Here is a 16,475-nt window from a genome sequence, read left to right on the forward strand (position 1 = left end):
TAAGATTCTGAATGGAAAGTTTGCTTTTAAAAAGTTGCCAAATGGTTCTATTGACAAGACCAGTGATCTGTGTGTTTTGTCGTTGTAAACTGAGCTATCATCGCAGCACGTCCAGTCTGAAATACCACTTGATGGCCAAGCACACAGCTGATGCGAATTCTCTGCCCCCTCGTCAAAGCCAGGCAATTGCAATGTTGTTTTCAATAAAAAAAATATTTGCACAAAGCAATCCGAACCACTTTTCTATGTTGATAAGAGCATTAAAATTTGAAAAAAGATTGGGACAAAAAGAAATCAGGGACATTTAGAATAGATAAAAATGTGCGATTAATTGTGATTAATCGCGAGTTAACTATGACATTAATGCGATTAATCGCGATTAAATATTTTAATCGTTTGACAGCACTAGTGTTTACCAAATAAACTGGAAAGTAACTGACAAGCCTGACTTAAATTCGCTTTATGGAACATGTTCCCGGTGAATTTAGAATAAAAACACTGTCTACATTAAAACTACCTATTTGTATTTCACTTTACCAGAAATCAAAGGATTTTACATCATGGATGACGAGAGATTCATCTTAGAAGTGGAGCAACACTAGTTGTATGACACCACAACTTTGTATCTTGCAAACTCACCAAAACAACTGCCTCGCAGCTTCTCTTCTGAAATACTGTAAATACAACTAAACCTGGTCTGGTTGTAGCCGTAACGGGCTGCAGACGCGTCCGGTGTAAATAGTAGGGGTAGGAATCTTTTGGATCCCTCACGATTGGATTCAAATCGATTCTTGGGGTCACAAATTGATTCACGATTTTTAATCAAATGTTTTTTGTATAAAAAAAATAAATAAATTACTAAAACATTTGTGAATCGCTAGAAGACTGAATCACGATTCAAACATGAATTGATTTTTTCCCCCACCCCTAGTTAATATGGTGCATCTGCACTTTTTTAAACCAAAAACATCTTTTTTGGGGGGGATGTTAAGTATGGTAATGAGTAAGTGAGATTCATATTTTTTAAGGTAGGGTCTGCAGAGAAAGGTCTGGTTTTAAAACAATGTCACATTAAAGGGCAGATGCACACGCACAGACTGACTGTGTATGACGCTCATGTATGCTTACTCGCACTATTGCTCTTTTCTCTCCACAAAGTCTAAAATATGAGGGAGGTCACTGAAGGAAGAACATATGGATTTGTGAACAGCATTTTAACAGGATCAATGATCAGTAATGATGGTGATTTATCAAAAGACAAGCCATATTTAGAAAAATATGAATAATGCAAATTCTTCTGAGATTTGTTAGTAATAATCATATCTGGATGGGTTCAGTTTTTTGCCTTCAAATACAAATTTGAGCTTTTCTGTTGAAACAGAGACAGAGCAGGCTTTCTGTTTTCCATGGCTCATGATGGTATCTATGAGGGTACCCCATGTAATCTCCATTCGCTTGCACAGAGCAGTATCCAGTACAGCGTGCCCTGACCATAGGTAGCATAGGTCTACATGTATCTTTATGTTCTGTTTGACCTGTAAACTTTGTAGATTTGTATGCCCCTTTGGAGTGGCCGGAGGCAATGGGCCTCATTCACCAATATCTTCCTAAGTTATTTCTAACCCTAACCCTAACCATTTGTTTTTAAGAAAGTTCCTAAGAAAAATCTGTGTGATTCATGAAGCGTTCTTAAACAGCAGAATTGTTCGCAGGTGTGTTCTTAGAATGATGAATCCCAATATTTTGTAAGTTGAAAGCTCGTGCCCCGTTGCCCCGTTGCATAGGTAAACGCCCCGTTAATTCCCATAAAAGGGCACTATATGGCAGGGCCGTGTGCACACTCAGAGAAATGTCAAAACGACGTGGTAAAGACGGTGGAGGCCTCGACAAAAGACAGAAAACCGTAATAATAATTCTGAAGTGGAGGTACAGCTGCAAGAAATAAGCGACAAACGACACATTTAATAGCGTCAGCTGTGGATACAAAGCAGTAAATAAAACTGCATATGCAATTACTCATGCAGTGAACGCTGTATCTGGAGAAGTGCGCAGAACTGATAAAGTGGAAAAATAATGGTTTAACTTTAATCTGAATTCTTAAGCAAAAAAACATAGCCTAGAAATCAGTTGACTGTTATCCATGAGGACTGCTCTTGGTAGCCTAAAGCGTTCCAACAGGTAGCCTACTCGTCGCTCTCTGCAAATACATCGGTATGGTCAAGGAAGAAAAAGAAGATCCCTCCTCTAGGAACGATCTGCAACATTTTGCAGCAGCAATAAATACGCCATTGTGTGGTGTAGTCCTAGTGTACGGAATAAGCCTACTTTGGTTCTATAAATACAGTGATAAGTCACTTATTATTTGATGGCAAAGTTCCCTGTTAACATAATTGATTTGAATTGAAGGCAAAGCAAGGCTAGTTTACAGTTTTTTGAATGACCCACATCAGAGTAGCTTTATAGAATGTACGGTTACTGTATTGAAAAAAAAGACATAACATAATTGCTGTAGTAAAGGCTTCATTTGCAACAGGACAAGAAATATGCAATATAGCTTCCATTTACAGTATTACCCGAGCTCTGCCCCTTACCTGAGCATTCTAACTCCTCTCCCTTGTCCCTCTCCCTTGGCCTGGTACTTGTCTTCCTCTCCCTTGTCCTGGTACTTGTCTTCCTCTCGCTTGCCCTTGTCCCACTCCTCTCCCTTGTCCTGGTACTTGTCTTCCTCTCCCTTGTCCTGGTACTTGTCTCCCTCTCCCTTGTCCCACTCCTCTCCCTTGTCCTGGTACTTATCTTCCTCTCCCTTCTGCAGGCATTACTGTATTCTTACTTTCTTTTGTTGCTCTATATTGTTCTTTTCCCACACCAGATCAGCCCAAAGAGGTTCTCTTTACTGTCTGTACCATATGGTCATGCAATTGAAAGAACCTCAACACCTGAGTGTTTCCTAGTTGGGAATCAGCTGTGATGCACAGTATTTGCATAACTTCAGCTGTTTCTCAGTAGCAATATAATTAAATACAGGGGATATATTTCTGTTTCAATTCACAATATAAACAGCTGTTCACTTTGCTGACAGTGTGAAAGCATTGGTAAATTGGGCAGTAAAAATCTATTGTTTTGGTCTTGGTTGAGCTTGTGTGTAAAAGAAGTTCAAGCATTTAAAATGTGTGTTTACTCTATGCATTTTGTTTCAAAGCAAAAAGAAATGTGTTAATTGTACAGCCTACACAGACGGATGTTGTGCTCACTGTGTTAAGAGTTTAGGAAACTTGTTAAAGGTATTGAAAAAACTTTCATACCCATTGTAAAATACTGTATCTATATAGGCCTAGCACAATTCATACACAATGGAAATTCCAAGTGCATTACAAATGAGCAGAAGTGTAAGTGTAGTGTGTATTTATTAAAACAAATAAACACAAAAGTGTAAAATTATGAAAATTATTAGTTGGAAAATTATAAAGGAGAGAAATATTCAATTTTAAATTGAAAAAGTTATAACTATTTATTTTGCGCAAACATGTCAGCTCTCAATTGTGCGTAAGAGTGCTCTTGGGTGTGCGCAAATTCTGTTCTTACCTAAGGGTGCGTTCACACTGCAGACTTTTTTACTGCTCTGCAACGCCGGCCTTCCCACAGTGCACCACGCTTGGGGGCGTGTCAGACAGATTAATTCAGAGCTGTAGTTCTTTTAAATCACTTTTGTAGTTCGTATAATGTCATGGCAAATATGCAGACAAAATACAACTTTTACACACATAAAGCAAAAATCCGATACGCATTCTGGATCTGACATGATCTTATCTACAGCACACAATAGGTTATCTTTTTCCACACTTTTTTTAGGCCGAGTGAAAGATTAAATGCCACCCGCACTCTATGTACTGTAACGGGTCTTGTTCCGGCTGGAAAAAAAGATGCATCAGACATAAACGTTGACATGTGTAACCTTTTATTATATTACTCGAAATGTCTGCAAATCAATCGCTAGATTATGACGTGTCACTACACATTCATTGTATGGATAGCGAGTGGCTGCCAGCCAGCATTTCAGCGTTGAATGTCAATCGTGTGCCGGGTGAGCTAGCTAGACTATGGAGCTAGCACAGAAGAAAGTTACGTAATGTGAAAAACTGAATTAAAGTACAAAATACAACACACCAGGGATGCCGACAACCTCAGCAACCCTGTGCCAGGCATAATTTTTTTTGTTTACATCTCTGTAATTGAACATAGACGTATCATACAATACTGGGTATGAAGACACACATACGATGAGTTGATCTTCCATCTTGAAATTGTCAAACCTAGAAATGTTTACCATGACAAACAGTTGCTACGTTACAAGAAACAAGAAACCAACCCAATTGGCCATCGCTGGTGTTTTCACGCTCCTCATTTACATAAAGTTGAGAAAATCCAACTTTCGCCGCCCCGCTCGCCTTCCCACAATGCCCTACGCGGGCGTCAACATCTGGTTTCATTGAAAATGAATGGGAAGCCGACACCCCGCTCTGCCCGCCCCGCTGCAGTGTGAACGCACCGTAAGAACAAATTCCAAATAAGAAAACATTGGTGAATGGTAGAATCTTCGTGAAAACTGCGTAAGTGGGGTTTGAGAACAAATTTGTTTGTAAGAACATTTGGTTAATGAGGCCCATCGTTTTCAGGTTGTCCGTCTGTCTCTATGTACATACGTCTGTCCCAACAGACCACATGGGTCAGCCTTTTGCTCCCCACGTGCCTCAATGAGCCTTGGCTGTCCATGACCCTGTCGCTGGTCTACCGCTTTTCCTTCCTTGGAAAACTTGATGGGTTTGACCACTGCAGACCGGGAACACACCACAAGAGCTGCCATTTTAGAGATGCTCTGACCCAGCCATCACAATTTGGCCCTTCTCAGTGTCGCTCAAATCCTTATGCTTGTCCATTTTTTCCTGCTTCCAACACACCAATTTTGAGGACATTTTCTCTTTCATGCTTAACATACCAACCAATGAAAGGTGCCATGATAACTAGGTTAGTGTTACTCTATCTGTCATTGGTCATAATGTTATGGCTGATCGGTGTATATTGTAGGAGTCTTGAAAGACGGGAATGTAAATTGGTAATTAACTGGCCTGTAGAGGCATACAACCATGAGAAGGTAAATTCTCAATTGATTGTGAAAGTTATTGATTTGACAACTCACAGTTCGATTTTAAACTGTTACTTCGACATTTGCGTTTAGCTAACACTGGGGGAAACAATTTTTTCCTAAATGATGAATCCCAATTGGATCGTGCCATTCATCAGAATGTATCTACTATCTTCCGATCAATTCGCCCTGATTCACCGAGCAGGGGATGAAGTATACGAGGTAGTATACCAATAGTTGGTGACTTTCATTAGAACTTGTATTGTCTAGACCTTCAGCAAAATATAATTGTATTATAAAGGATGTCACACACGTTGCAGGTTAGACTGCAGTTGAGCTATAAATGCGTAGCCCGACATGATCAACATTCTATTATGGCTATAAATGCGTAGCCCGACATGATCAACATTCTATTATGGCTGTAGCTATCAGATCTTTTTAGTAATAGTATTCTACCGAAAAATCCATTGATTAATCGAGTAATCGGATCAAACTTAATTTTGCTTAATTAAAGAGCAATAGTAAATAAACAAAATTTAAAAAGTCAGGTATGCATAGTATGCAATGCATGCAACAATATTTTCTATCAACAATAAACATTTAGTTATTAGCCATTGTTTCTCTGTCTTTACTTGTACTGTGAACAATGACAAAGTTGACTGAGATGAATTAAGTGCATTTATTTTTTTAGTATCAAAACTTAGGCATATATTAAAATAAGTAATAATAATACAAAAACACTGCCTTTAAGTCGTGCAACTTAACTTTCAGAACAAAAAGTTACTAAATGTACAGCTCAGGCATAACATAAGCCTTTACGGTCTTCTTCTTGGGATGCTTTGTTGCAATTAGAAGGGAAAAACGCGTAGACAGGAACCTGGAACAAGAGTCGATGCATGCATAGTAGGGATGGGAAGATTCACCGATTCGCATCGGTGCATTGGCATAAAAGCTCACAATGCAATTGCCTCGATCAAAAAAGTGTGCGCCGGATACAATGTGGGATGAAATCGCGATGCATTGTTTCTAACATATAGAATTATGTGTATGCGAACACCTTTAGTATTTACAAATTTGACCAATGATTTGTGACCAATAATTTTATATTTAGATACGCATGCTCTTATCTCCACTGCTGTCAGTGGCCGATTCTCGTGAAGTCTCTCGAGTTGGAGGCGTGTTCGGGCGAGTGTTATCATGGCGGAGGAAGAGTTACACATTCCTACAAATTGCAATAAATCCAAGGTTTGGCAACACTTCGGATTTTACAAGTAGGATAGGCAATTTGACAAGACCCATGCAATTGATATATCGTACTGCTGTAAAGTACACAGGCAGCACGGCTAATTTAGGTAGTCATCTGAAGAGGTTACATGGTATTTGTGGAGACGTCTGCCTCCCTCTCGGATTCAGCTATGGCTACAGTCATTGGCTAGCTCCACCGGAACCCCTAGCAAGAATAGGAAGCTATTCTCCGTCAAAACAAATCCCTGTTGTGTACGACGAAGTAAGACGAGATATAGCTGAGTCATTGAGAAACATCTTAAGTAGGACGTATGAGTAGGAAAAGTAGGACGTATGAGTTCAATTGTGTGTGGTGTTAAATGACAGAGTTTACAGCAGCTTGTGACTACCAGTAATAGTTTACGTATTTTCACATCCAGAGAACACATACAACAGGAAAGAAGAACTGGTTTAAGGCAAGGTCCAGGCCTGATTTTATTTTATCTTCTTTTGTCTGAGACTTTGTTTAATATGTGAAATAAAACTTTCACTTGTTAAGTTAATTGATGATTTGCAGTCTGACAAAGAAAGAAATCATAGCATAAATGTAAATCATTATGTACCATATTAAATTGCATAGCATAATATTCCCTTTGCATCGCATCTCATTGAATCGCATCGTGTCGAATCGCACTGCATCGCAATAGGGGTGAATCGTATCGCATTAGTAGTTGCTTTTATGTATCTTTAATGTATCGGATCGTTGGCAGTGCATCGAGATGTGTTAACTTTTTTGAGTCTTTTGTTTCAACTCAAGTGTTGTCTCATGTGAGGCAGTTGTTTTTGTTTGTAATAAATAATCAAGTGTGATGATGAAGTACGGTATGGTTATTTTGTACCATTTCTTAATTGAATTTACTATATCAATTACTATACCGTGATATATACCGTAACAGTGATATAAAATTACTCATACCGTGATAGATTTTGGCCATATCGCCCACCCCTAGAAGGGAATATACTTGTGTTTCCCACCCAAATATTATGTACACTGTAAGCGAAAATGTACATGCCTTGTTTGGCCAATTCGGTCGATTGTGGAAGAAACTCTAAAGTTTTTTAGTTATCGAGAGGAGTATCCAGCCATAGCGCTAGCTACTTTTGGGGGAGGATAATTCCGGTTTCCCCTGTCTCCCCTAGTCACTAGAATGGTCATAACTTTTAATCAAAATATGATATGTCTAATCTGTCTTCTGTTCTACATTGCCCACAGATTTGTGTATATTCCATCCATCTGTGGAAATTCCGGATGGAGAATGGCTGCCTGAAATCACCTTGACAAAATATGCTTTGCTTTGATTTGATGATTTGCTTTAAGTAATCATATATTTATTGACATCATAAAATTCCCCTTGTTCTCCTCTTCAATATGGTATAAACAGTTAAGGTGTATGATTTAATTTGAAAATTCATAAAATATTAATATGAAGATAATATTTCAACAGCATATGGAATGTTCAGAATTTTGGCTCAGGCAGTAAAAGGGTTAAGAGAGAAGCGATTCCCCATTGATCTGTCGCATCCGAATTTTGATTTGGGTCGTGAAAGTCTTGAAATTTGAGTGTGAATGCGTCGCCCGCATAGTCTTATTGGTGGCAGCCATGTATTGGTCCCCTGTTAGTTTTGACGCTAGCCTCAGTCAGACTCGGGTCACTCACTGGCAGTGAGTGTATTCACAATGTTGTATTTCACTCCATTCTACACCAAAAACGTCAGAGAGGACTGCTTATGTAAATACGAGCCTGCTGAAGATAGCCAGAATCTCGGATTTCTTTAACCGAGCCTGTTTTGATTCGTCATTTGCCTAACAAAGCAACTTCCATTAGCCAGGCTATTCGAAAACCCTTCAAACAGGTTTACAGCAGTGGGTTTTTTGGAACTACAGTGAGCTACTTGAACCACGTGACCAAAGCGTATCGCAGCTCTCTTTTTATATGGCTCTGGGCTAGGCCAGTGATTTTCAACCATCGTGCCGATCATCAGGTGTGCCGTGAGAAATGATCCAATTTCACTTACATGTTTATTTATTATTTATCTGTCTGTAATATAGTGACTGGCGGAGTAATGTAATATTCGTCCGGGTGGCAGCAGGTAGCTAATTGCCTCGTTCCTTCTTAGAGACAAAAGAATGAATGACGCATGTGACAGGTCGTGGTAATGGAAACGTTTTTAAAAAGGAAGAATGCAAACACACAGAAGAAGTGTAGTAGTTAGCTAGCTCTAAAACTTACCGGGGCAACTGTAGGTCTGAATCTAGGAGCTAAATGGAACACAGCGGCCAGCTGTAGGTATATGCAGGTAGCAATGCTAGTGCTAAATAAGTATTTAGCTAGTCGGCTCCATGACGCTGGGTAAGTAGGGCTTGTGAGACTGCTCACCAAAATAATGAAGGGGAAACCAAGTAGCCACTTTTAGCTACGGTACTAATGCTGAGGGTCACTGATATAGTTCAAGTCTTTTGTCAGGTACACAGAACAACAAGGTCAGACTGTGCACTGAAATTCTTAAGACAAGACAACGGAAGCACCTGGCATAACATAACATATAAGTACACAGAACATAATTTACATCTATGCTGAGCTTAAATAAGTGAAACTTTCTAAATATACAGATAGCAATATATAATCGACTATACTAACCCTAAAACTTCCTAAATTACAGATAACAATAAATAATACACTATACTAACCCTAAATGCACATAAAACCTATTTCAACCCTATAACCTATTCTAACCTGAGTGGAGTACAGTACAATAGTGCAAAATTGCAGATCAGTGACTATGTCAATGACAGTACAGGAGCCTGGTGGCGAGGTGCAGTGAGGTACACTAGTGCAATGTAACTGTAGCTGAAAGTGACGGTGTGTAAGTGACTAGTGTGCAATAAATCAATGTCCATATCAGTGTCCATTCAGAAGCCTGATGGCCCTTGGGTAGAAACTGTTGTCCAGTCTGCGTGTGCGCGACCGAATGCTGTGGTAATGCCTGCCAGAAGGCAGCGGGGTAAAGAGACTGACGGATGGGTGGTAACAGTCTCTTAGAATCCTGCCGGCTTTCCTTAGGCAACGTGTGTAGTAGGTGTCCTGTAGGGCTGGGAGCTTCCTGCCGATGATGAACTCAGCAGAACGGACCACACTTCGTAGGGCCTTGCGGTCCCTGTCTGTGCAGCTCCCATACCACACTGTAATACAACCAGTCAGAATGCTCTCTCTAGTGCATCTGTTAAAGTTAGTGAGGATGACTGAGTCCATACCAAACTTCTTCAGTCTTCTCGGGAAGAAGAGGCGCTTACGGGCCAATTTGACCACCTTGTCCGTGTGAACTGACCAGGTGAGGTCGTTGCTGATGTCCACCCCGAGGAACTTGAAGCAGCTGACCTTCTCCACTTCAGATCCGTTGATGAGTAGGGGTGCATGCTCCTCCTCCTGCCGCCTCCTATAGTCCACAATCATCTCCTTGGTCTTGCTGATGTTGAGAGAGAGGTTATTGTCCTGACACCATGATGTCAGGGTGTCAACCTCCTCTCTGTAGGATGACTCGTCACTGTCAGAGATGAGGCCCATGATGGTTGTGTCGCCGAAGGCTTGAGCACACCCAATTATATACACTGTATTAGGCTACAGTGTTTTCTTGTAAAATTTTGGTCGGTGGTGTGCCACCAGATTTTTCAAATGTAAAAAATGTGCTGTGGCTCAAAAAAAGTTGAAAAACATTGGGCTAAGCTATTGACCATTTACAATAAGTTACGTCAGCAAGCACTAGTGGACCTCTCTTTCTAACCTAATGCAGTCAGGGCATTTCATTCATAGACAGCCTTTTGAATCATTTACAGTCTATGAAGCTGGGCAGGACTACAGCACATGGGAGAGTGGTTAACACACAGCTGTGCATCTGCTCACCTGAGGGCCATGCTTATTACTACACAACTGTCCTGCTGTTTATGGCCTGGGCTAGTCCAACCTACTCCTCAGTGGAATGGTCAGTTTTAGGGTTCATAATAAATCTAGAATGTTATAACTATTGTTAGAGAGCCTGTTAGTGGGTTTTTAAAAGCTGGTCTAGGCTTAGCAGACACATGCTTGACTTGCACGCATCAATATTTAATTGAAGCCGTTGGTGACTTATCCCTCTTTCTTTCTCAGACACACAGCCTTGCTCTTTCTCCCTTTTCCTGCCTGTGGCGGATACCTTCTTGTGTGTTGTGTGCTTCGCATACTGACACTTATGCACAGTGCAGAAACACCTGTGAACACCTGCCCGCCTTGAATGTTTTTCATGTTCGTGTGGTTAATCGGTGATTATTGCCTTTGAATATTTGAATTCCATCCCTTCAATCTTTTAACTAAATGTAATGTATTACAGACTAAAGTCACTTACGCCACATAAACACTAAGTCTTACAGTTTGACCGATATCTAGTTGTGCGCACAGACAGACATTGCGCAGCGAACATCTGCCAACCTAGTGAGCTATTAAGGCATGGCTTAGATCACTTGGATCTCACACCAGATTTTCCATCAAACTGTAAGGTGTAGTATTCATTCCGCGCTTTTTAAAACTCGCAAGAGTAGCGCATGTGTAATTCACCCGTATCATGTACGCGGTGAACACCCTGTGTGCAGCTACGCTGACACTGATTACACCCCATACTGCGCACGTGCGTCTATTGATCTGGTTTTCATACTGATGCAATGTTGTGGGCCGTGAGGAGATGCTGATAAGCCCACACACCTCACCTGCGAACTTTCCACAAAGTCCCTCAATCTGAACCACACACTCCATTAGCATCAGTAATCACTTCCACACATCTTTGTACACAGTAGGTTTATACACACATGCATTACATACATTACACACACTAACCACCCATGTCTGGATAATACCATATCCCCTATCCTGATAGTCCTAGCTGTGCAGAGAAGAAGGTAATTCATCGGTTGAAAGCGAGTTCTTTGCCTAGTACTCCACCGGCATAGTGAGTGAGGGAGGAAGGGAATTGCGTCACTGCCTCCATCCAAGCAGAGACTAGCAATCTGAGTGCATCTTTCTCCTTTTCTCTTAAGAGCATGTGCTCATGCTCTCCAACAACCCCTTTCCCCCTGCAGCACTTGCTATCTACAGCCCCTTTCTCTTTCTCTCTCCTTTCTTATCCTTCCTTAGTTGTACCACAGAACACTTATGTGCTGCTCTTGGGTCATGGTCAGAATTATGAGCTGATGCCTAGCAAGTGTCACATATACACGCTCAAATACACCAGTGAATCAACTTATAGGTGAATGAATGATCCCTGTTAACTATCCCTGATACTGATTTGTATTCTCCATCCAACCTGATATGACCCAACCAGAGTTTAACAGTTTCACAGTAAACTGTGATGTTCACTCTTAAAATGCATTAACATTTTGCCTGTTTGTTCACTTACTGGTATAGTGATAATGTTTCTGACTGCATTTTCAATCCCCCCCTCCCCACCTCTACAGCTCTTCAGTCCCAGCTCCTGCAGCCCAGGTGGTCCAACAGGTCTTGGCGACTGTGGCCTCCACCAACCAGGCCAAACGGGTGAGTGAGCAACTATTGTCCCTCTGTCCACCTATTGACCCTGTAGAGCTGTTTATTTTTTTGACACTAACAATTGTAATTCTGTTGCAAATGTGAACTTACTATGCCCTATTTGTACATCACTTTGTATTTGCTGAACGACCAACGTACATGTAATCCATTCATAAACTGGTGTGATTAATTAATTGGTCTCAATGTCTTAATAATGGTCTTAAGAAGTTCTAAGTCTTTTACTCATTGATGTCTTTTGACAACTCAGATGCTATTTATTGATCTTGAAATTCAATAATGCCAATAGCAGGATCTATTGTCTTGCAAACTCTTACCCCGTTTTTAAACCTCTGTCTCTTGTCATTGGTTAGAGGGGGGAACCCTAATATTAAAAAAAGGCGCGAAATATCTCAGAAACCTCCCATGTCCTGGCAGTGGGGCGATAAAAGTTGCATCAGGTTGGGAAACCATTCATACCAGGGGAACGCTCACATCACACTTCTGTCAACCAAGGGTCAAGTTTATGGGTATGACCCAAAGACACACAGTACACAGAAACACACAGACACAAGCTTAACTGAAACCTTAGGTCTCTAATGAAATGCACTATTGAAATCCCTTTTTGAACTGCATATTAAACAGGGTGTCAGTAATTACCTCTAAACTCTATATTTTTACCTCTATGATTTTATATCTCTCAATGATGTAAAACATTAAAGGGGTCATTAATTGCAGAACCGAATTTACCTTGTCACAGTTGAATAACGACAGTTCAGTGGGTAAAATGGACATACAGTGAACCTCAAAGTCCATTGACAACTCTTTCCTATTCAAATCTCACAATTAAAAAAATGTAGCCCTACCTTTTTTGGCTCTGGTCTGTACCTTGGTCACGACCCAAAATGTGCTGCGCGCTGCTCTGTGTTCTTCCACAGAATTACAAATAACATTTTTCTAGCATATTGACAATGGACTACGGGGGTAAATGCAGTGTTCCAGGCTGTACAGGGAATGCTGAAACTTTTCAGTCTTCCTAAGGAATCAAACACTCGACGGGCTGTGATGTTTGTCTATGAGAAGATCCCTGTGCAGTTCGACCCTCAATTACACATTTGCTTGAACCATTTCACCGAGGATAGTTTTGAAAACCTGGGACAATGTAAAGCTGAAGATTTGCTACACAAAGACGGTTTCTCTAAGATCGTCTTTGACAAAAAATTGTTGCACCACCTACTCTTCTGGCGGTGATTTGTTTTTAGCACCCACAGCCTAAGGAAGACCATAAACAAAGTCTATCCGTCCGTGTCCGTCCGCCCGACCATCCGTAAACGGAGTCGGAGTAGCATATTGCGGCCTTCAGTCGATCCTGTTTGCTTGCACAGGGGTTTTCTACGCTAGAGCTATGGTGTAGACCAGCAGTTCCCAAACTCAAGAATACCGCGTCCCAATTTTAAATCTGAAAATCTTCTGCGGCTTACCCAAATCTTTAATCACAACTCTGATCAACACAAACTAGGGATGATTAAATTACCGTAGGAATTTTACAGATAAAAAATGTAAACCGACAATGTATGTTTTGTATAGCATTTTCTCCGGAGCTCATACAGGCTATATTCACTTTAATACTACAAGAGGGCGCCCCAATTGACATTTTGTTTGGTGGAGCCTTTTGTTGAATAAGGACCGGTGGACAAGAGCCGTTTTGAGCGAGAGCCTTTTTTGTTAGTTTGTGTTCAAATTGTTTGTGCTTCACCTATGAATGTTTCACATAACTAATGTGCCGTTAGAATTGTTCAAATAATACTTAAACTGAGAAAAAGACGTGTGTTTTGTATCTTATTAATTATCAATCAATAATTGATTGTTAGCGTGCTCGGTTATGGAAAACGTAATCGGTTTAAAGTTAAATACACTAAATTCGCAACCCTAATGTTACGACCAGGGGGCTATTGCACAAAAGTAGAATCCCTTATCCTGGTTTTGCGCAAAAGCTCCCAGGTCTAGGGTCTAGCCGCAACAGGAAAGAGCGAGACCACTACCCAAATTTGCGTTTGGTTTTTGTATTTAGATTATTTGGGGCTGGGAGAACAGCTTCAGGAGCCGACAAGGCCAAAATAAAAAACAAAACACCTAACTTTTAAAAGGAACCTAACTAACCTAAGCAAAAACATAAAAAAATATATTAAATGTGTTTATTGGCAATGGGGCTAACGCGTTAAATCATGTTCCTGACTGTTTCATTCAAATAAATAACCTGTGTTACATGTACATCTACAGTTCACGATGCATGTTTGTCCAGATCTTTGTCAGGTTATTTTTCATCTAGCTAACTGAAGCTGAGTTGAATCATGATATAGTTTGGTTGCTAAGCTGTAACGTTCTACCCACCTAAGTCAATCCAGTTTGCTTCGAAAAAAGAAGTGGAAACAACAAACGTAATCATTTCAAATGATATCTAGTCAATCTGTTGAAAACACACAATAGATGCGTCTTTGCTCCGCAGCTTCACTCGTTGTAAACCAACCAATCAGCGCGCAGCTCATCTATATATTCATGAGCATACCATAAAAGGAGAAAACCTAGCGTTTTTTCCCAGGAAATTTTCAGAGGATAGAATAGGGGGCATAGAACAGCACCCGGGCCATTTTCAGCCCAACCAATGTTATATACCCTTTTTGGAGACCTTAAGGAAAAGTGTAAATACCCCCAAAACCTAGTCAATCACCCCTTTAAGCTCTTAAAAATGAAAATGCACACAAGCATGTGTATTGTGTCCCTACACTCGAGTTTCAGCTCTTTGCAGACAAGCTTTGCAGACAAGCTTTGCAGACAAGCATGTTAATAACACAGGAGGTTGGTTCTTTTTCTTTTCAGAATTCCACCCAAGGGATACTAAAGGTGTCCACAGAGGGTACGGCCGCCCCCCTTTCAGGGTTAGTGTTAGGCAAGTATATAATTAAACTTTATTTGTATTTTGTATTCATCAGACTTGCATGGTAAAACCCTCTGACATTTTTGGGAACTGTTTGAGAACTGCAGAGCTGAGTAGAACTGGCCTACCAGTGTAAAGCTATACAGCTCTATATAATTGTACTGCAATACCAAAATTATAACAATTTAACACCAACTCATCATTTAATTTCTCAACAGATGGGGTTTATATTTGGCTTTCATTGTTAATATGACAAATTGTATTCATTAAATTAAACTATTCTTTTTTAAATTATAATTAAATTAATGACATACAGTGGTGATTTAATCATATTGCTAGTGGTCAAATAATTTTCTCACAATTATCACTCATCCTCTTTCTGTCCACCTCCATCTTTTCCGCCCACCCCATATCCCTGCCAGGCGACGTCCCCAAACCAGATGGCCCAGTCCCCTCTACCGTGGCCCCATCTCAGGGAATGCAGAGCAGCAAGGCCTTCTCTTTCACAACCACGTGAGTCAACCTGCAGCCCTGACCTTGTGGTGGTCAAGGTGCTGAAATCCTCACTAAATACTGATACTTTTATGACATTCTGGTTGTAACCAGTGTTTGTAACCTGTAAAGTAACTTGTTGCATTACAAGATTACTACCATTAAAAATGATTTAGTGTTACCTCCTGAGAAAAGTAACTTGTTAGAGTACTTTTGAGCTACCAAAAATAAACGCACGTGTGCAGTATGGGGTGTCATCAGTGTCAGTGTAGCTGCAGCGTAGGGCGTTCACCGCGTACCTGATACGGGTGAATTACTCGTGGGCTACTCTTGCGAGTTCTACAAAGCACGGAATGAATACTACACCTAAAACCTCTTTGCAATACCATGCACATGTTATTGTCTAGAGGGCGCCTAGCTTAATGTACATCTACCTTTTATTGTAGCATATTACCTCTACCGTCCTTGCATAGGTTATTTAACAGGTCGTCTGTAACTGCAGGCTAATAACAGCAATGACAGATGCAACAAAGTTGTGTAACTTATCTTTTCTAAAGCTAAGTAAGAAGTCATTCCCCTCAACCATTGTGATGTGGCACAGGGTGTATCCGTTTTCCATGATAGAGCTATACATCATTTGGCTTTCAGAAAACAAATATACAGTAGAGACCCAACTTTGAAGTTCTCTGGATAGACATTCAATTGGCACAATCAGGGCTGGGCGGTATGACTGTATATACTGTGCGTCGGTAGAAATGTGCCTACCGGGAGAGATTTGGCTATACCGTTTAAACCGCGGTATACTTATATTCTTTTTTTTCTGGTTGCTTTTTCTGGTTGTTGTATTGTATACAAGCCATCATATGAATCACATTGCGGTTCATATGATGATATGAATCGCAATATTTAGAATTGTTGTTTAACTTTGATTTGATTTGCTATTTTCGTTTGACCTTGAAGCACATTTGCGTTGGTCTGACTGAATTTAGTCTTAGCGGACCACATTAATGCCAATGCTAATTAATTATATATTTGATGACCCATTCTGCAGGTAACTAATTCGATTTGTTGAAGTTTC

At 40.4% G+C, this 16,475-nt stretch overlaps 1 protein-coding gene across 3 annotated transcripts in view; it reads left to right on the forward strand.

The window, feature by feature from the left end:
* The window catches only part of nup214 (nucleoporin 214), a 115,338-nt gene that overhangs the window by 48,091 nt on the left and 50,772 nt on the right, over positions 1 to 16,475 (forward strand). For all 3 annotated transcript variants that reach the window (XM_084694086.1, XM_084694088.1, XM_084694087.1), the window contains exons 25-27: positions 11,904 to 11,982; positions 14,848 to 14,917; positions 15,328 to 15,418. In XM_084694086.1, coding sequence (XP_084550212.1) covers positions 11,904 to 11,982; positions 14,848 to 14,917; positions 15,328 to 15,418 — 240 coding nt within the window. The remainder of the gene's footprint in view (positions 1 to 11,903; positions 11,983 to 14,847; positions 14,918 to 15,327; positions 15,419 to 16,475) is intronic.

This window comes from Hypomesus nipponensis, chromosome 27 (assembly GCF_054491055.1).
Source record: "Hypomesus nipponensis isolate SF chromosome 27, ASM5449105v1, whole genome shotgun sequence".
Lineage (NCBI taxonomy): Eukaryota > Metazoa > Chordata > Actinopteri > Osmeriformes > Osmeridae > Hypomesus > Hypomesus nipponensis.